Source organism: Dryobates pubescens, chromosome 36 (genome assembly GCF_014839835.1).
Source record: "Dryobates pubescens isolate bDryPub1 chromosome 36, bDryPub1.pri, whole genome shotgun sequence".
Lineage (NCBI taxonomy): Eukaryota > Metazoa > Chordata > Aves > Piciformes > Picidae > Dryobates > Dryobates pubescens.
In genome coordinates, this window is record NC_071647.1 from 793532 (window position 1) to 813083 (window position 19552).

General features: G+C 61.1%; 1 protein-coding gene across 1 annotated transcript; it reads left to right on the top strand.

Moving 5' to 3' along the window:
- The first annotated feature begins 1442 nt into the window (after positions 1-1442).
- Positions 1443-12381, top strand: KRT23 (keratin 23). The gene is made up of 8 exons (XM_054176769.1): positions 1443-1917; positions 5517-5599; positions 7554-7710; positions 9185-9346; positions 9477-9602; positions 10338-10558; positions 11635-11666; positions 12203-12381. Exons 1-8 carry the CDS (start codon positions 1504-1506, stop codon positions 12304-12306), a joined length of 1299 nt encoding a protein of 432 aa, XP_054032744.1. The 5' UTR covers positions 1443-1503; the 3' UTR covers positions 12307-12381.
- The last annotated feature ends 7171 nt before the right edge of the window (positions 12382-19552 follow it).

The following is a 19552-nucleotide window of genomic DNA, read 5'->3' on the forward strand; positions in this document are numbered from 1 at the left end:
GCCACACCTTCTGCACAAACAAATCCCCAGCGACCAACCCCCCCCAAAACAATGAGGAATGCCAGCAGCTCCAGACAGGGAAGTGAGTGAGGAGGAACCTGTGGCACAGGGAAGCATCAGGTGCTGAGCAGAGCTGAGCAGAGCTGAGCCAGGGCCACGAGGAGGAGCTCGAAACCTGCCCTAACCCCAACAGGCCTGGAGACAGCCCAGGGAGGCTGAGCTGCAGCAGCAAACCTCCAAGCGAGACACAGCAGCCCAGGACCTCTCCGAGTTTCCTCCAGGCCACTGCAGCTCTGCTTTGCTCCATCTCCCCAAGCCCCCCACTCCCAGCAGCGGTGCCAGGGGAGGGCCTGGGGAGCCCTCAGCTGCTGGAAGGCAAACAGCTGCCCCAGCTCTGAGAGCCCAGTGCCCACCTGGCTCCCCACCTCTTCCCAAACCTTCCTCCTCCATCCCACCCCCAGCCTGGAACTCCTCTGGCAGCCCAGCTGTGGCCGTGGGGATGCCTCACAATCTGCCACCTGCTGAGGAGCTCTGCAGGAGCCCCTGGCCCTGCTCTGGGGGGTGGAAGGAGCTTGGCAGAAGGCTGCTGAAGCTGTCAGGCTCTGCCTGGCTGCCAGCTCAGCCTGCAGGGCTTTGACTTCAGCTGAATCGTTCAGGGGCCCTTACAAACCCCAAATATTTGCTGTAGATAAGCAGGGAAATGTCCCAGCACGGAAACATCCTGGCAGGAGCAGCAGCAGGGCCAGCAAGGGCATTGCCACCCGCCCCGGGGGGGCTGCTGAGACCCCGCTGCACCTCCGGCCAGGAGGAGGGCAGTGAAAGGTTTAAGTGCCCAATTCTCAGCTCTTTCACCTGGAAATGGGCAGCAAAAGGGCTGAGCTGGACCCTCCCCACCTCGGGCTGGGGTTTTGCTCAGGTGGCAGGGGCTGGATGGCTCCATCCCAGCTCCGTGCGGCTGAAGCTGCTGGGCACGGCGCTGGCAGCTTGGCAGGAGGTGCTGGGGCCGGGGGGGGTCACAGGCTGCTGATGGAGGACGGCACCGGAAAGGAAGGCTCCCGAGGGAGCAGAGCCTGCCCCAGCTCTGCAGGCGGCCAACAGAGAACGAAACTCCTCCGTGGCAGGCAGGAGAGCAGCAGAGATTCACTCCACGGTTGGAAAAGCATCTGAGGCAGAGCTGCTCCTGCTCCACACCTCCTGATTTCAGCCACACCTCAGCATTAGAATATGAAAAGCGAGAGAGAGAAAAAAACCAACATCCAGCAACCCAAACAAGGCCGAGGGAAGGCTCCGGTGTGTGCCTGCAAACAACAACAGCTGTGCAAGGCTCGGGACGGCTGCAGAATTGACCAAGAGGAAGCACGTTTGGTGATGACACAATCTTGTTGCTGTAGTCATTCATCGAAGGGAAACTCCCACAGGAAAAGGCATAAAGCTGCTCGGGGAAGGCTAAGGAGCTGCTCAGTGCTGCTCAAACACTGGGGCAGAGTCACAACAGAGCTAAACATGAGCACCAGCCAAGGCCCCTTGCAGTTCTTTCCTGGGTCCCTGAGGGGTGGCTCAGGGTGTGGGTTGGCCCCGCCAGGACCTTCCTACAGGCCTCCGGGGGCAGACGGTGGAGCCAGCGGCGCTCATCCCTTCTCCCCCGCCAGACCTCTCTGGCTGCCTGCTGGAGGAGGGGCAGCCTGGGCAGGCTTCAGCGAGCGCCATGGGGAGAGCATCTTCCTGAGGGGGAGCGAGAAGCAGACCATGCAGAACCTGAATGACCGTTTGGCTGCCTACCTGGACAAGGTCCGTGCCCTGGAAGCAGCCAACGCTCAGCTGGAGAGCTGCATCCTGGAGTGGCACAAGACAAAGTCCCACGGGCAGAGGCAGGACTTCAGCCAGTACGAGCAGCACGTCACCGACATGCAGAGGCAGGTAAGGGGCTGGGGTCGCCCTCTGGGTGGGCAGAAAGCCTTGGGAACGTCAGAGACGCTGAGAGTGGCTGCAGGAGCTGGGCACAAACCCTCTGGGTGCTCACAAGGAGACCTGGGGAGCAGGAGGAGAGGCTGGAAGGAGACCCCGGGGGGGCTCCGCAGAGAGCTGGGTGCTGCCCCGGGCTGGCTCCTCTGCAGCAGGCTGTGGTGGAGCAGCTCTGGCTGGCAGAGCTTTGCTCTCCCTGGCCGCTCGTGGATCCCAGCGGATTCCAGAGCCCGGGAGCTGAGCTGCTGCCCTCTGCCACGCAGCCTGGCTGCAGCCACTGCTGCACTCCGCTGCCTCGGCTCCCGTGGGGGCAGACGGTGAAACTCCAGGAGCTGGGGATCCGACGAGCTTATGTAATCAGCTGGAAAAATACTTGGTTGTAATTAAGAACATAGCAGTGACAAATTCCTTGTGGATGTTTTCACTGTAATTAAAAGGAGAATTTCTGGTTCCTGCCAGTCGGTAATGGGAAGGTTCAGCAGCAGCTCTCGCAGCCTCCCAACCTCACGTGTCTGCAGCTGGAAGCGCGCAGCTCGCCCGGGTCCCCGCTGGGCACAGCGCCGCAGCCAGCGCTGCCGCCCAGCAGGGTCACTCACCTTGTGCAGCCGTCTGGGGCAGAGCCCAGAGCGGCTCCAGCCCGGTGCTGAGCTCTTCCCTCCCCGTCTGAGAGCGCAGACAGCGCAAAAACCGCTGAGGGAAGAGAGCCTGGAAACGGTGCTGGCCCCCAGCTCTGCCGGCTGGGGCCGGGGCCTGAGCCAAGCTCGCTGGTGAATGTGTTGCCTGCAGGCAGATGAAGCACTCCGACCACAGCCGCTGTGAGAGAGGCAGAACTGTCACCACCTGCCTCTGTTTTGAGGCCAAAGAAAGCTCAGCCCTCTCCAGACCCAACAGCTGAGCCCTCCTTTTGAGCCGGGCCAGAGGTAAAGCCTTCTCCATGGGGAGCAGGAAGTGTTCCCTGGCTGTGGAACTCTCGGATCAGGAAGGCTCTGAGCCTGGGGGTGTAAAGCTGGTGGGGGTAGAGCCCTCCCTTGGCTATGCTTGCACCCAAGGCACTCACTTCTGACCCTCAGCACTGGAGCAGCTCTCCCTGGGCTGGGCACCTGCAGCTGGCAGCTGGCAGTGCCCATCCCAGTGTGGGTCTCCTCCTGGGAGGAAAACCATTAAGGGATGGTTTCCAGGAGCCAGGGCAGTGCTTCAGCCTCAGATTCCTCCTGTCTCTAGAAATGATTGCAATTAGCACCCTGAGTGGCAGTCAAAGGAGGGAAAATGCAGCTTCTAATTATTAACCATAATTAATTTAATTAACCATGAATTTAAAAGTGAAAGCAATTCAGACATTTAGATGACATTTAGACCCAATTTAGGCTGCTGTGTGCCACAGCCCAGGCTGTGCTGCCCAGCCTGGCAGCCAGCTGGGTCCTACAGCTTGGACCACACGTCCCTGGATCCTGGAGCAAGGTGGAGCAGCCTGGCTGGAGGTGCCCAGGTGGAGCAAGAAGCTGCCCTGCTGCAGCCTGGCACAGAGGGAGCTGGCACCAGGGGCTCAGGGCACTGTCTCATTCAAACCCTGCACTGCTGAGGGAGCACCCAAGGGGTGCTGCTGGGCACAGGGCAGGGACATGCTGAGGATGAAGCAGTGCAGGTTGGAGAAGGACTTGGAGGGCACTTCTCATGCCCCACACTGTGGGTTCTGCCAGGCTGAGGGCTGGTCCCACTCATGCTGCCCAAAGGGCACTGCCAGCTGCTCAGCACCAGGAGCCCACAGAAGCAGGCAAAGCACCAGCAGGGATTCAGGTGGCACCAAAAGAGCCTTTAGGGGCAGGGCTGGGAGATGGCACAAAGCTGGAGAACCCAAACCTTCCTTCCCCATGGCCTTGTTGCCTCCCACAGGAGCACTTCCCATGCTCTAAGGATGGGTTCAGGAGTTGCCTCTCCCCTGCCAGGAGCAGCAGCAGGTTCAGGGCATTGTTTCACCTCTTCAGCTGCCCTTGATCATGTCCCAGGGCAGTGTCCCAGGTGTGCTGCTAATTGCTCAAGAGGGCTCAGCCCGTTAGCAGATTAGCTCCAGCCTTCCACAGGCACCTTCTGCCCTACCGGAGAGGGAAACTTCTGCCTCTCCAGGACAGTTCTGTCATTTCCTTCTCCCTCTGTGACTCATTCAGGTGTGGGAAGTTTCCCTCCAAGGTGCTGAGGGCTCAGTAAGTGCCTGATGATTTCTGCAGAGCCCAAATGCTGCCTGGGTGCTGGGCGAAGGCAGCCGCAGGAGCTGCAGCCCTGCTGCTCTTGGCCGGGCCGGGGGCACCGTGCCCCAGGGACCTGGGCTGCTGCCAGCTGTGCAGGAGGTGCTGCTGGGCCTCTGGAATGCAGCACTCAGCTTCTCCTCCTCAGGTGCACAGCCAGGGCTGCCCAGAGCTGGGCACTCGGTGCCTGCTGCTCCCTTCAGAGCCCTGTGCAGCACCGCAGAGCAAACCCATCCCTGAGCACTGCCTGCTGCTGCACGCTGCAGTGGCCTCGGAGGTGAATCGCGGAGTGCACCGAGAGCACTGGGGGTTGGTGCTGCTCTCCAGCATCCAGCTGCCCTCCAGCAGGTCTGGGGAGGGTCTCCTCCTCCTCTGCTCGGCCCTGGTGAGGCCACAGCTGCAGCATTGTGCCCAGTTTTGGGCTCCCCAGTTCCAGAGGGACAGGGATCTGCCGGGGGGAGTCCAACAGAGGCTGTGAGGATGATGAAGGGACTGGAACAGCTCTGCTGTGAAGAAAGGCTGAGAGCCCTGGGGCTGCTTAGTGTGGAGAGGAAAAGGCTGAGAGGGAACCTGGTCAATGCCTGAGGGCTGGGGGTCAGGAGGCAGAGGCCAGGCTCTGTTTGGTGGTGCCCAGTGATGGCACAGGGGGTGCAAGCTGGAACCCAGGAGGTTCCACCTCAGCAGGAGGAGAAACTTCTTGGGTGTGAGGGTGGCAGAGCCCTGGAGCAGGCTGCCCAGGGAGGCTGTGGAGCCTCCTTCTGTGCAGAGCTTCCAACCCCCCCTGGCTGGATGATCTCTGGAGGTCCCTTCCCACCCCTGGCACTGTGTGACCCTCAGGAGGGTGATCCATGCCACTCCAGACTGCAGCACCCAGAGGGCTTGAGGGGTCCTGCTCAGGGCTGCCTGTGCAGCTCAGCAGGGAGCCAGCCAGGGCTTCATGCACTCAGCTAATTGTCAGCATCTGATTAACTCCAGCCTCTTAATTGTGCTCGGCTAATGGCCCTGCCCCGGAGGCTGCTTTCTGGGGATGCTGAGCAGAATCAGGAGCAGACAAAAAAGCAAGAGGAGGGCAGAGGCTGCTGGGCCGTCGCACACCAGGGGGGCTGGGGGATGCTGTCCACGGCCTCGGCTGGCCAGGAGCAGCTGCGGGAAAGAGAGACAGAGGCAGTGCGGCCAGGGGCCAGCGGTGCAGCAGCATCCGAGGGGGTTCTGTTCCTTCCCGTGGGAATTCTGCTCTTGGGAGGCTTCCCCCCAGCAGCAGGGAGCCCAGGGCAGGGCAGGCTGCTCCCCACCCCCTGTGGCTCTCTTCGGCAGATCGAGGATGGCAAAATCACCAACGCCAGCATCCTGCTGCAGATCGACAATGCCAGCATGGCCTCCGAGGACTTCAGGCTCAAGTAAGCTTCCCCTTGGGCACTCCTGATGAGAGGATCAGGCAGGAGGCTGCTGCTGGACTCAGGCCAGAGGATGAGCCCAGGGCTGCAGCAGCTCTGCTGTGAGCACAGGCTGAGGGAGCTGGGGCTGTGCAGCCTGGGGAGGAGAAGGCTCCAGGGGCACCTCAGAGCTGCTGCCAGGAGCTGAAGGGATCCTGCAGGGAGGCTGCAGAGAGACTTCTCCTGAGGGGGATGGAGACAGGCTCAGGGGGAAGGGTTTGGAGCTGAGGCAGAGCAGGGTTAGAGTGGAGCTGAGGCAGAAGTTGCTCAGCGTGAGGCTGCTGAGGCTCTGGCACAGGCTGCCCAGGGAGGCTGTGGCTGCCTCCTGCCTGGGGGTGTTCAGGGCCAGGCTGGATGAGGCCCTGAGCAGCTGAGTCTGAGAGCTGTCCCTGCCCAAGGCAGGAGGTTGGAGCAGCTGAGCTCTGAGCTCCCTTCCCCCCTGAGCCATCCCAGGGCTCTGAGACTTTTCTTGCAAGCCAACCTGGACCTGACTCTGCTGAGGCTTGCTGCTGACCCTGGCTAAATGAGACCAAGGCAGGAGAAATAACCCAGAAAGGATGAAAAGGATGTGAAAGCCACAAATGATTGGTGAACAATCCTGAGTCACTCTGTTGATGATACTGGAGCTCAGGTCCTGCAGAGCAGGTTTTGCAGCAGACACTTGATGCTTGTGACAAAAGGCTCTCAAACTGTCACCTGGGAGTGCAAATTAACTCTTCTCTGCAGCAGCTTCCCCAGGCCAGCCCCAATCCATGTCCTGTGCTTGGCACCCCCCTGCCCAGCCCAGCAGGAAATTCCTGTCCCAGCTCTCTTTTGCTCTGCACTCTCCCAAGTCCTGCTGCAGCCCCTGGCTGCTGCTGCCTTGGCTGCCCAGAGCAGCTTGGGGGCTTTCAGGTGTTGCTGAGGGATGATTCTGAGACCAGCACAGAGCCAAAGTGCTTGGGCAGAGAGCTGGCAGCTCGGGCAGGGCTAAGGGGTGCCATGGGCAGGAGGTTGGTGCCCAGCTGCTCACAGACCTGGGGATGCTGCTCCAAAGAAGGAGGCTGAGCAGGGAGCCCTTCCCCAGCTGCCTGCCCTCCTGTCGTGTGCCCTGGAGCTGCTCTGAGGCACCGCCAGGAATGAGGCACAGGCAGAGAGGCTGTGGAGCAAAGGAGCTTCCTGTGCCCAAGGGGAGACACAGCAGAGCCCTTCTGATGTGCTGGCGAAGTGCAGGAGGTTAGAGAGGGCCACCAGGAGCTGGGACACTCCTGCTGTGCTCTGAAGGGCTGCAGGGGAGCAGGAGGCACTGATGGCTGCTGCTGTCCTCACCCCCTCGAGAGCCACATCCCCTGGGTGATGTGCAGAGAGGCCAAGGGGGGCAGGAGCAGGTCCTGCACAGCCTGGAGCAGGTCCTGCACAGCCTGGAGCAGGTCCTGCACAGCCTGGAGCAGGAGTGGTGAGGAGGAAAGGAAAACCCAGGTGGAACTCCTCTTGTTCTGAGGAGTGTTCAGGGGGATTCAAGGAGCATCTCTGGGCAGCAGGATTTGTTTCCTGGGCTTTTTCTTCTCTCCACTTCCCTGCTCAGGGGACTCACAGCACGGTCTGGGTTGGAAGGGACCTCCAATGGTCACCCAGTCCAACCCCTCCCCCCCAGCAGGGACATCCTCCCCTGGCTCAGGTTGCCCAGAGCCCTGTGCAGCCTCCCCTTGAGTAATTCCAGGGATGGAGACTCAACCACCTTAGCCTTAGACAAGTCTGCCTCTCCCTGACACCGCTTGTGCAGAGCCCTGCCCCGCTGCCCCCGCTGCCCCGCTGCCCCCCAGCCCCGCTGCCCCCGCTGCCCCCCAGCCCCGCTGCCCCCCAGCCCCGCTGCCCCCCAGCCCCCCAGCCCCGCTGCCCCCCAGCCCCCAGCCCGCTGCCCAGCCCGCGCTGTGCCCAGGCTGGAGGCGGAGCGCGCTCGCCGGCAGGGAGTGCAGCTGGATGTGGAGAACCTGCGGAAGGAGCTGGATGGCCTGACCATAGTGACCACAGACCTGGAGATGGAGATTGAGAGCCTGAGGGAAGAGCACATCCTGAGGAGGAAAGACCACGAGGAGGTAGGCAAAGCTCCTGCGGCGCCAGGGGCTCGGGGTCAGCTCCCCCCCGGGCTGGGAGCTGCAGGAGCTCCGGGGGGCTGCGGCACGGCCCAGGAGGGGCCCGGAGCTCGGCCAGCGCCGTTGGGATCGCTGCCTTTGCCTCCTCCCTTCCCTGGCCACCGACCTGCGTGCCAGAGCCAGCCCAGGGCTGCTTTGCTCTCAGGAGCTCTGTGGCAGGAGCACAGAGGGTCGAGGGGAAGCTTGCTGCTTGCTCTGGGCTCCTCACGGAGCTCTCCCTCTGCTCTGGGTCTCTCCCTCCACAGAACAAGAAGTGGTTGAGGTTCAGAGCACCTCTGGAGCTCACCTTGCTCACTGCCCCCAGCCCAGGCAGGGTCATCTGGAGCAGGCTGACCTGAGCTGCCCAGACCTTGAACTCTAGGAGTGTCTGGGGGAGGCCAAGTGAGAGGACTTCTCCTTGCCCCTTGCCTGAGCAGAGCCTGGCTCCAGCCCTGCACATCTTTATCCCCAGCACTGAGGGCAGCCCTCAGGCTGCTCTGCTCCCAGCTCCCTCAGCCTGTGCTCACAGGGAGCTGCTCCACTGCCCTCAGCAGCTTTGTGGCTCTGGGATGGACTCTTCCAAGCAACTCCCTGAGCTCCTTTGTGAACTGAGTGGCCCAGAACTGGATGCAATATTCCAGCTGTGAGCAGGGCAGGGGGGCAGAGCAGGGGGGGCAGGAGGGCAGAGCAGGGGGGCAGGGGGGCAGAGCCCTGAGCCTGAGCTGCATGCTGGAGGCTGTGATGTCATTCCCTGCCTGGCCTCTTTGCCAGGCTGCTTTGGCTGCTGGTACCCAGCACCAGCACCCAGCACTGTGCTAGAGCAAAAGGAATGCAGCCAGTCCTGCCCAGCCTGTCCCTAATGATGTTGTTTACACACTAATTATAGGCTCTAATCCAATTACTCCTCTAACAATTACACAGAGCTTTCTGCATGGCTCTCCTGTAAACTTCGTTATAGTTCCATAAATATTAACACAGAGGCCAAGGGAGCTGCAGCTGCTGAGGGATCCTCATCAAAGGCTTTGGGCTGCTCCTGGAGACATCCACAGAGGTGGCTCAGCTCAGCTCAGCTCCTCCAGAGACGCTCCAGGAGGAGGTCTTCCTCCCCCTGCTCTGCTGAGCTCTCCAGCAGCAGGCAGGGGAAGGCTCTGCTCCCACTCAGGCCACAGACAGCTGCTGGCTGGTGTTAACCAAACACAAATCCAACCCCATCAGCCTCCCCCATGGACAGGTGTCTGAGAGCAGGGGGGCTGGGAGGGGACCACAGAGTCACCCAGGTTGGAAGAGATCTCCAAGGTCATCAAGTCCAACCAATCCCCCAGCCCTGGCTGATCAGCCAGCCCATGGCACCCAGTGCCTCAGCCGGGATGGGCAAGAGAGGACTGAAAGCTTCCACTCATGACCAAGTTTTCTCCTTTCTCTGCTACTCCCTGAGCAGGACATGGAAGCCAATCGCTCCCCACAGGACCTCAGAGTGGATGTGAAGGTGAAAGCTGCACCCCCTGAGGACTTGGCCAAGATCCTGGCTGCCATCAGGGAGGACTACGAAGCCATCATCGAGAAGAACAGGCAGAGCCTGGACAGTTGGTACAGGGAGCAGGTAACAGCTGCCCCCTGCTGCCCCAGCTGCCTGCTGCCCCTGCTGCCCCAGCTGCCTGCTGCCCCTGCTGCCCCAGCTGCCTGCTGCAGGTCTCTGACCTGGCTCAGGTCCTCTCTTGCTTTGCTCTCAGAGCTCAGCCACGACCCTGGCAGCGAGCCCTGACCCGGAGCAGCTGCAGCGCAACGAGAATGAGATCAAGGACCTGAAGCGCACCCTGCAGGCCCTGGACATCGAGCTGCAGGCACAGATGAGTAAGGTACCTCCTGCAGACCCCCCTGCCTGACCCCCCCCTGCCTGGCCACTGACACCTCCTGAGTGCCCAGGAACTGCCCTGGGCCAGACCCCAGAGCCTGGCCTGACCTCATCATGGTCACCAAGTGCCAGGGAAGCTGGAACTGGGACTGTGCCTGGCTGAGCCAAACAGAGGCAGCAACCAGCAGAGAGAAGGGGGAGGAAGGATACAAAATAGAGCAAACCATGGGGAGAAGGAAGAGGTTGGAGAGCTGCAAGCATGAGCTGGGGAGCAAATGTGCAGGCTGCCTGCAAGAGGGGGGCTGCAGTGAGCTCTGCTGCAGCAGCTGCACAGCCACGGCCTGCAGAGCTGGGAGCAGCTGTGGGCAGCCAGGGCAGAGCTCCTGGGCAGGCTCTGGGGGTGCCCCACACCGCCCTGGGACGAGGTCTGCACACAGTGGTGCAGATGCAGGAGGGCAGTGGAACACTGCAGCAGGCTGCCCAGGGAGGAGGTTGAGGTCCCATCCCTGGAGATAGCGAAGGTGAGGCTGGACAGGGCTCTGGGCACCCTGACCTGGCCCAGGGTGTCCCTGCTGCCAGGACTGGGTGCCCTGCGGAGGTCCCTCCCCGCCCAGCCCACCCCGGGGGGCGCTGTCTGTGTGCACTCAGACCACCCCAGCCCTCCCTCCGCCAGCTCTGGGGCCAGGCTGCCGCTGCCTCTGCCCCCAGCAGCGCTGAGCCTGCCCGGTGTGCCCCGCAGAAGCAGATGCTGGAGGACAGCCTGGCCGCCACGCGCAGCTCCTACGCCGCCGCGCTGCAGGACATGCAGCGCATCATCTGCAGGAGCGAGCGGGAGCTGGGGCAGCTGCGCCACGACCTCAAGCAGCAGAACAATCAGTACAAGGTGCTGCTGGGCATCAAAACCAGGCTGGAGAAGGAGATCTCCACCTACCGCCTGCTGCTGGAGGGGAAGGCTGAGGGGTAAGGCACGGCCGGGGCAGGGCAGAGCTCGGCTCTGCTCCTGGGCTGCTTCCTTGCTGTGTTTGTTTGTTGATGCTCTGAGCTCCCAACTGCATCGAGGGCTGGAGCAGAATAAAGAGCTTGAGCCACCTGAGCACACAGAGAGCCTGGGCTGGGATTTGCCTCCCTTAATGGTTCTGCTTATTAAAAACTAATAACTCTGCCCCCCCCCCCCCCCCAGCAGCCCTGGCTCAGCACAGCAAAGGTGCCAGGCCCAGGCAGCTTTGGTCATTTCCTGTCCTGAGGGAGCTGGGGCTGTGCAGCCTGCAGAGGAGAGAGATCCAGGGGCACCTCAGAGCTGCCTGCCAGGAGCTGAAGGGATCCTGCAGGAAGGCTGCAGAGAGACTTTTGCTGAGGGGGTCTGGAGACAGGACCAGGGGGAAGGGTTTGGAGCTGAGGCAGAAGCTGCTCAGTGTGAGGCTGCTGAGGCTCTGGCACAGGCTGCCCAGGGAGGCTGTGGCTGCCTCCTGCCTGGGGGTGTTCAGGGCCAGGCTGGATGAGGCCTTGAGCAGCTGAGGCTGGCTGAGAGCTGTCCCTGGACATGGAGGGGAGGTTGGAGCAGCTGAGCTCTGAGCTCTCTCCCACCCTGAGCCATTCCATGATGCTTCACAAGTTGTGGACCAAAAGGAAGCCTGGAGACAAGGTTAGCCCTGGAGCCTGCCAGTTCCAAGCAGCAGCACCCACACTGCACAGGAGCCCTCTGCTGAAGGGGGTTTGCTTCCCCCAGCTCTGCCTTGCCTGCACCCAGGCACTCTTGAGCCTCTTTGCTCCCCCAGAGTGGGTCCTGCTCACAGAGCCAGCAGAAGGCAGAGCAGTGAAGCAGCAATGAGGGCACCCCGGGGGTGTCTGTGCCTGAGACTGCCAGGGAGGAGAAGCCCTCAGCTAGAAAAGCTTCAACCTCCTTGAGCTTCTTATTGTTCCCTCCTATTGTGGTGCAGAAGCTGCTCCCCAGTGAGGAGAGCTCGAGAAGGGGGTGGGAAACTTCCTGGAACCAGCCCAGTCACTGCTTTTTGTTCTCTGTTTTGTTCTCTTTGCAGGGTACCAAGGAAATCTGAATCAAAAGCTGAAGGTAAAAGTCCCTCCCTGGTGCTCTGCAGCAGCTCTGAGTTGCTGTCCTCTCCCCTCAGGTGTTCCTCAGACCCTTACAGCAGGACCTCAGGAGGCTTTGCAGGGCAGTTAGCTCCTGAGAACCTCAGGGGGTCCTTGGCCTCCTGGCAGGCAGCTCTCCAGAGCTGGGGCTCCTGGGCTGCCTGCAGGCTGAGCTCTGTCAGTCAGACCCTGGCCAGAGCCCAGGCTCGACCCCAAAGCTGCCATGGGATGTGGGGAGGCACCGAGAGGGCCTCCCTGTGGTGGCTGAGGCTGGGGCTGGGAGCACAGAGCAGGCTGCATGCCTGGGGGCTGATGCTGGCAGGAGCACGACCTGCAGCCCTGCTCCTCTGCTCTGAGCTGGCCAGCACTCTCCTGGCAGGGGATGTCACACAGGGACTGGCTCCAAGGGGAGCATGGAGAGGGAAATCAGCTGAGGAGGTGGCTGGCAGATGCCTGCAGCTGAAGCTCTCCTGCACCAGCCTGCCCCAGCTTGGCCTCCTTTGCCTTCTCCCCCAGAGCCTGCCGAGCTGGCCAGCAGGAAGATCAAAGCCATTGTCCACGACAGTGTGGATGGGCAGGTGGTGGCCTCCACCATCAACGAGCTCCCCCAGCAGGCCTGAAGCACAGACTGCTGCTGGCTCCTGGGCTCGGCCAGCCCCTGCCCTGCAGCTCCCTGCTGGGTGGGACAGGACACTGGAGTCGACTCCTGCAGCCCAAGGCTGAGAGGAGCCTGGCACAGCTGGGTGCAGCTGGTCCTGGTAGGTTCAAGAGCTTGCAGCCCTGGGAATGCCAGAGAGGAGCTCCTCGATGAAGGTGGCAGGGGAGGAGCTGCCAGCCCTGCACACCCCCTGGGGCTGCAGCTCTGCCTCACTGCACAGCAGCTGCCACTGGAGGTGAAGAATCTCTCAGCTTTTCTCCTGGCCTTGTGCTTCCCACCACAGACCTCACTGCAGCCAATAAATCCTTTCCCCATCCCTTTTGCTGGTCCTTGGAGTTCCTGGCTTTGCTTTTTTTCCCCTCTCCTGTGGAGCAGCAGGGAGAGGCACAGGGGGGCAGCAGGAGAGCCCCTGCAGATTTGCATTCCAGAGCCCAGCTCTGGCTGCAAAGCTCTGTGCTGAGGGCAGCCCCCCCTGCCCTCCCTGCCCACCCAGGGACCTGCACCCAAGGGTTCCTGCTCCCTGCCTGGCTGGGAGAGGAGGCTCACAAAAGGAAGTGCAAGGTGCAAAGGAAGCTCAGCTGCAGAGCAGACAGAGCTCAGCTCCAGGCTTCAATCCCTTCCTCCTGGCATGTCAGGACCAGTTCCTGATTCCCTTTTGCCCCCCCCACATCCTCCCCCTCCACCCTGGTTGCACAAAGTGATCCCCAAAGCACTCAGTGGATTACCTAATGGCTTCCTCCAGTTGGGCAAAACTTGCAGCACAGGACTGGTGACTCCTGGCTAATTACCAATGTCCTTCCTGCTGCCTTGCCAGGCCTGGGGCTTGCAGCAGCTGGACACAGAGCTTCTAGAACCCTTCTTGGTGTTCTCTGAACTCTGCTCCCTTCACAGAGACCTTCTGCCCCTGGGCTCTGCCCTGCTGAGGCCTCAGCAGAGGTTTGGAGCTGAGGCAGAAGTTGCTGAGTGTGAGGCTGCTGAGGCTCTGGCACAGGCTGCCCAGGGAGGCTGTGGCTGCCTCCTCCCTGGAGGTGTCCAAGGCCAGGGTGGATGAGGCCCTGAGCAGCTGAGGCTGGCTGAGAGCTGTCCCTGGGCATGGAGGGGAGGTTGGAGCAGCTGAGCTCTGGGCTCCCTCCCACCCTGAGCTGCTCTGGGCTCCTGGGCAGTGTCTGTGCTCTGTGCTGGGCTTGGTGGTGCTGAACAAGAGAAGGAAGCAAATCTCTGCAGTGCTTCATGGGGCACAGCTGTGCCCTCTCACAGCCCTGAGCAGTGCATTGGCTCTGCCCCATCCTGCTGCCCTCCCAGGCAGGGCTGAGGGCTGCAGCCCCTGCAAGAGCTGCTGGCTGGGTGGCAGCAGAAGTCTCCCTGCACTGCTCTGCTGCTTGCAGCCTTCTCTGGCAAGTGCTGCCCTGGGTCACTGCCACCATCACTCCTCCAGCCCAGCTGCTGACTTGGAGTGAGGGAAGTGAACCACTGAGTCCTTGAGGCACCCCAGGAGGAGCCTCACTGCCTTCTGCTTGCTGAATGAGAGCAAAAATTGCTCCCTGCAAGATGTTTCATGGCATCAGGACACTGCAGCAGGGTGGAGGGCTGGGCTGGGCTGGGTGATCTGTGAGGTCTCTTCCAAGCCCAGGCACTCTGGGATCCTGTGAGCTTCCCCTCTGGAACACCTCAGCCTGTGTCACTGCCCCTCTGCTGCCCTGCCTCTGCTGCTTGCTGACTCTGGGCTATGGGCTGGCAGCTGAGCTGTGCATTGCCAGAGGTGCCCAGGGCAGCTCTGCAGCCTAAGTCATGGCTAAGGATGCTGCTCCCTGTCCCTTGCATGCACTGTGAGCACTGCAGGCCCACAGCATGCTGAGAGCTGCAGGCAGGGAGGTGGTGACTGGAGAGGGAAGAGCATTCCCAGCTGGCTGCTGGAGCAGCTGGCAGAGGAGAGGGCACAGCTCCTTCAAGGCTGCACAGCAAGGCAGCAGCTGGCAGCAGCTCCAGGAGGAGCCACCCTGCTGGCAGCCCTCCCTGCCCTGGCTGATGGCACCAAAGGTGGCACTTGAGGGATTCATTCCCATGGGCAAGGCTGGAGAAGGTCCTGCTGGTGAGGCTCTCCCAGGCACAAGTGCCAAGAGCCTCACCAGGAGCATCCCTGGGCAGGACACTGGGCCAGGGGCTCCAGGGGTTATGTGTCTGGGAAATGGAAGGTTTGGGAAGCTTGGGGAGGGAAGGGGAAGGGAAGGGACGTGGAAGGGAAGGGGAAGGGGAAGGAAGGGAAGGGGAAGGGGTAGTGTATTGCCTGACAGTTTATTGTATGAAGTCACTAAAAGTGTCTGACCACTGCTGGCTGGAGCTGCTGCTGCTCTGGCACTGGGGGCACACAGCAGGGAAGTGCCTGCCCCAGGCCCAGAGGTGTTGCAGTCACTGGAGAGTGAAGGAAGCATCACACAACAGGGACTGGAAGTGAAGCTCTTCCACTGCCCATAAATGGAAGAGGTTGGTCAGAACCACCCGTGGAGGAGAATGCCCTGGCTGAGGCTCAGGGCATGATGTAAGGAGGTGTTTGCACAGCAGCCAGCAGCTCACAGCCTATAAAAGGAGGATGAAACCAGCAGCATTCACAAATCCCTCCTCACAGTTTCAGCTGCCATTTAAGGAAGTCCTGCACTAAATCACCCTCCACGGTGATTTCTAACACCTTGACTGCTCTCCAGAAGGTGTCTGAGTCACCACCTTCCACCTGGAGAGCTGCTGCAGCTTCTCAGGCTGTTTGACAACAGGCAGTGGATTGTTGTCTGGAAGGAGCCTGCAGTGAGGTCATGCAGCCAGGCTCTGCTGCTCATCACATTCCTTCAGGGGATGTGGCCAGGCACTGGCAGGTTGATTTTGCTTCATGAGCAACAAACACCTCTGTAGGATGCTGAAGTTTTGCTTTCTGCTGCCTTCTTAATGCAGCTGCTGAAGGAAGGAGGCCATGCAGGAGAGGAGAGGAGAAGGAGGAGAGGAGAGGGAGAAGGACAAGAAGGGGAAGGGGAAGGAAAAGGAGAAGGAGGAGAGGAGGGGGAGAAGGACAAAACGGGGAAGGGGAAGGAGAAGGAGAGGAGAGGGAGAAGGAGAAGGAGAAGGTCAAAAATGGGAAGGAGAAGGAGAAAGAGGAGGAGGAGAAGAAGAAGGAGGAGGAGAAGGAAGGGAGAAGAGAGAGAAGGGAAACAAACCCCAACCTTCAGAGCCCTGCTCAGCTGCTGCTGCTGGAGCAGGGGCAGGCAGGGCAGCAGGTAAAGCATTTTCCAGTGTCCACACCCTGACCTATAAAGGTCTGTGAAGGTTTGCAGGGAGATGCCTGTCCTGGGCATGAATCAGGAAGAAAAGGGAAGAATCCCTGAAGAGGGAAGCAGGGAGCAGCACAATGCTCGGGAGCCTGCAGCCCCCGGGGCTCCTCCGTGCCCAAGCTCCTTAATTAGCGACTCTGCCCTGCCGCTCGGCTCGGCGCAATCACAGCTCCCATTGACTGTGCTGCTTCCTCCCGGTTCCTCCTGCAGTCAAACGCTTTCGTTTCTCTTTTCAAGTGGCCTTTTGAAGCTGTTTTTAATAGCATGGCCAACGGAGCTGGGGGCTGGCAGGAGGGAAATCGCCTCCAGAAGGCAGCGGCAGCCAAACGCTCCCAGCCAGAGCCCTGCTGCCAGGAGCTCAGAGCTGACAAAGCACCAGAGGTGACCTCATGGTGAGACAGGTGCATGGCTGCTGCTGCTGCTGCTGCTGCTGCTGCTGCTGCTGCTGCTGCTGCTGCTGCTGCGGCTGCTGCTGCTGGACAGATCGATTTGCATTTGGAGAGGCTGAATATGCAGCAGGAGCTTGAAGGCATAAAATCCTAATACCAGCTGTGGCAGAGGCACTTCCAGCAGCCACCCAGACTTCAGGGGGCAACTTTGCTCCTTTCCAAGGTCCTAAGGAGAGGTCAAAGGGAGTTCATTTGATAGGCTGCTGTTAGGCTCCAGAGAAAGCAGCAGAAAAGCAGGAATGTGATGAGAGAAAATGTGATTCAGCTCAGGAGTCCTCCTCTGGAGCAGGCAGGGGAAGGAAGGAGCAGCCTGAGCCAGCTGGAGGTGTCCCCAGGGTCCCTCCCAACCCCGATGCCATCTGTGGCTCTCTGATTTAGGACCAATCCAGCAGCCCAGTGCTGGGGCAGAGGCTGGGCAGCAGAGGCTGAGCAGCAGCTGCTGAGATGTGCATCCCGGAAAACAAATGTTGGAGATGGAGGCAAGGAAGCATCAAGGCCTGTGAGGAATAAAGTCCAAGCTTGTCAACACACCACTGAAATCCCAGAGTGAAGCAGCAAGGGAGGGGAGGCTCTGGATTGCCCAGGGAGGCTGTGGATGCCCAAGCAAGGTCAGGCTGGATGAGGCCTTGAGCAGCCTGGGCTGGTGGGAGGGGTCCCTGCCCATGGCAGGGGGTTGGAACTGGCTGATGCTGAAGGTCCCTTCCAACCCAAACCATTCTATGACTTTGTAGGAGCCCTCCCAGGGCCCAGGCTCTGCCCAGTAAACCTCACCACAGACCAGGCTGAAGCAGTTAGCAGAGCCCTGGGGAGTGGAGCTGGGCACAGCCTCACTGCAGGGCAGAGCCAGGGGAGCAAACAGCCCCCAGCAGCCTTCCCCTTACTGCCCAGAGCTTACTGCTCCCTAGAAATTCAGACACTCAGGCATCAGTGACAAAGCAAAGGGCCTCAGGTAGCATTCCAGGGGACCGGGAGCATTCCTGTCCCCCCAGCTGCAGCTTTGGAGCTGTCCAAAGCCAGGCAGCCCCTGATGCCCCTGCCCCGACCTCGCTGCCGCCAGCAGGCTCTGCAGTGACAGCTTGTGGCTGGGAGGAGAAGCGTTGCCGAGAACCAGGCGAGTTCCACCGGAAGAAGGTCTCCTCCTGGCTAAAGGACGGGAGAAGGGGGTGTCCGGAGCCGTCCTGCTGTGAGCCCGGGAACTGCGTGAGCCGCCCGAGGTTCCGGCAGGGCTGCGGCGGAGCGCAGCTGGAGCCGCTCCGGGAGCGCTTTCCGCAGGCGTGGGGTGGCCTCTAGTGACAGCCCCGCGGATGCACAGCGAGCTGCGGCTCCCCGAGCTGCGCCACCGACCTGGGGAACCCCTGCGAGCCCCTCAGCCCCCTGCCAGCCTCCCCAGCGGGCAGCCCCGAGCCGGGGACCTCCGCTGGGTGTTCCGTGCGGGGCGCTGCTGGCGGCCTCCGGTACCCAAGGCGGCTCCGAGCTGCCTTTTCCGCCGGTCTCCAGGATTTGGTTGGTTTCCTGACACAGATCCGGCGGCTGGGGTGATGCTTCAGGCTCCTGCTCCTCGCCGAGCAGCCCTTGCTTCGGTCCTGGTTGTACCAGAGCCGGGAGGGGGGTGCCCGGCGGTCACTGGGCTGTCCCAAAGGGCTGAGCCACCGGGGGCGTGAAAAGGACTGCAGCAGCCATGCAGCAGCCATGCAGCAGCCATGCAGCAGCCTCGGCAGCTCCTGGCAGAGGGGAGAGCAGAGCCCTGGCAAACAGCTCCACTTTGTGCTGCTGTGGGTTCCAGGTGTGGCACCGGCCAGGGCCCTGCACCCATGAGGGGTTATTTTTCAAGCCAGTGGAAGAGCTCCACAGGAGAGAGCATGGAGGCAGCAAGCTGCCTGCAGGGACCTCCTGGGGCAGCAGCAGGGTGGGCAGTGCCTGCACAGGGCCCCCAGAGCTGCATTTGCTGCCTGGGTCACGCAGGTGTGGAACCTTCCCTCGTGGGCACTGAGCTGTTCCAGCAGGATGGAGCTGGAGTTTGCTCATCCCACTGACACCTCAGCTGCACCTGGCGAGGAGAGCTGCCTGGCAGACTCCTCGATGATGTGAGAGCTGCTCCTAATGAGCCTTTTAGGGTAGAAAAAAAAGGAGAGGAGGTTGTTTTGCGTGGCCTGGGGCTGTTGTTGTTGGCACCGAGAGCTGATCCTGCTGGAGGAGAGCAGCTGAGGCAGGAAAGGCAGCTCCCGACTTTCGTTTTCAGCTCCTGCCTGGAAGGATGCAGCCAAGAGAGTGTCTGAGGAACCACTCCAGGGGCTGGGAGCTGCACAGCGTTTAGAGGCAGAGCAGAGAGCAGAGGCAGTGATGTGAGGACTGAGATCTGTTCACTGGAGCCGAGAGGAGAGGGAGAGGAGGGCAAAGAGTGGACGTGAGGAAGGGTGTGGGATGGCGTGCTGGAAAGGGGCAGGGCTGGAGCTGGGGACATCAGCTGGAGCTGGGGACATCAGCTGGAGCTGGGGACATCAGCTGGAGCTGTCTCCTGGCTGCTCCTGGGCACAGCCCACCTGCACTGGCTGGAGCCAGCAGGCTCCAGGTGCAGGCAGTTGGCTCTCGGGGTGGGGAATGGCCCTGGGGATTTTTCCTGGCACTGGGTCAGGAATATCTTCATTTACAGCCTGCTGCCGCCTCACATCTACAGCTACTATTGACTGACTCTTGACCAAGGAATCCCTCTTCCCTCAGTGCCCTTTGTGCAGCAGAAGCCCTCCCAGGGCTGTGCTGTAAGAGATCTTTCAGGTTCAAATCCTCCCAGCACCAAATCTGGGCTGGGGTTGGCACCACAGCCACAGGGACCAGCAAGTGGCTGTTGGATTCCACTCCTGGAATGGGTCCCCACTGAAGGCTGAGCTCAGACTTCCTTTCAGCCCCTGTTCCACCTGCAGACAGAGCTGGGAGTGCCTCTCCCCTTGAGCTCTGAGGGCTGCTTGCCCATGGCTGGGGAGCAGGGGGAGCAGGGGGAGCAGCACCCTGTGCAGGCTGGCATCGTTCTGCAGTCCCAGGCACACACAGCAGCTCCCAACCAGCCTCTGCCACCTGCTCTGTTACAGACCCTCGGGGGGGGTAGGAAGGAGCCCATCAAGGGAACAAGGAAACAACTTCTGGTAAACACTGAGAAGGCAAAGCAGGATGTTTGCTCCTGAGGCAGAGGATGATCCAATGCTGGCAGAGCTCTAGGCAGTGACCCAGAGCCAGGGCTGGAGCTGCAGGGGATCTCATACAGCCTGAGAGGTGCAAGCTCTGCACCTTTCCCCTCTTACTCAGCCTGCATGCTCCCAGTGAACCAAGGACCCACCCTGAGGCTCTGCAGCCACAGGCCAGCTGATATGAGGAGACTTTGGCTCCAGCTGTCATAAATGCATTCCATTATCAGCTACACCCAAAGAGGTCCAAGGTCCAAAGACAACTGGCA

Bases quoted from the DNA above. Each gene is read 5' to 3' on its own strand.
- KRT23 (XM_054176769.1), top strand. From the start codon at position 1,504: ATGAGCACCAGCCAAGGCCCCTTGCAGTTCTTTCCTGGGTCCCTGAGG. The intron at 9,603-10,337 runs GTACCTCCTGCA...TGTGCCCCGCAG, and splicing joins TGCAGGCACAGATGAGTAAG to AAGCAGATGCTGGAGGACAG. The intron at 10,559-11,634 runs GTAAGGCACGGC...TTCTCTTTGCAG, and splicing joins CTGGAGGGGAAGGCTGAGGG to GGTACCAAGGAAATCTGAAT.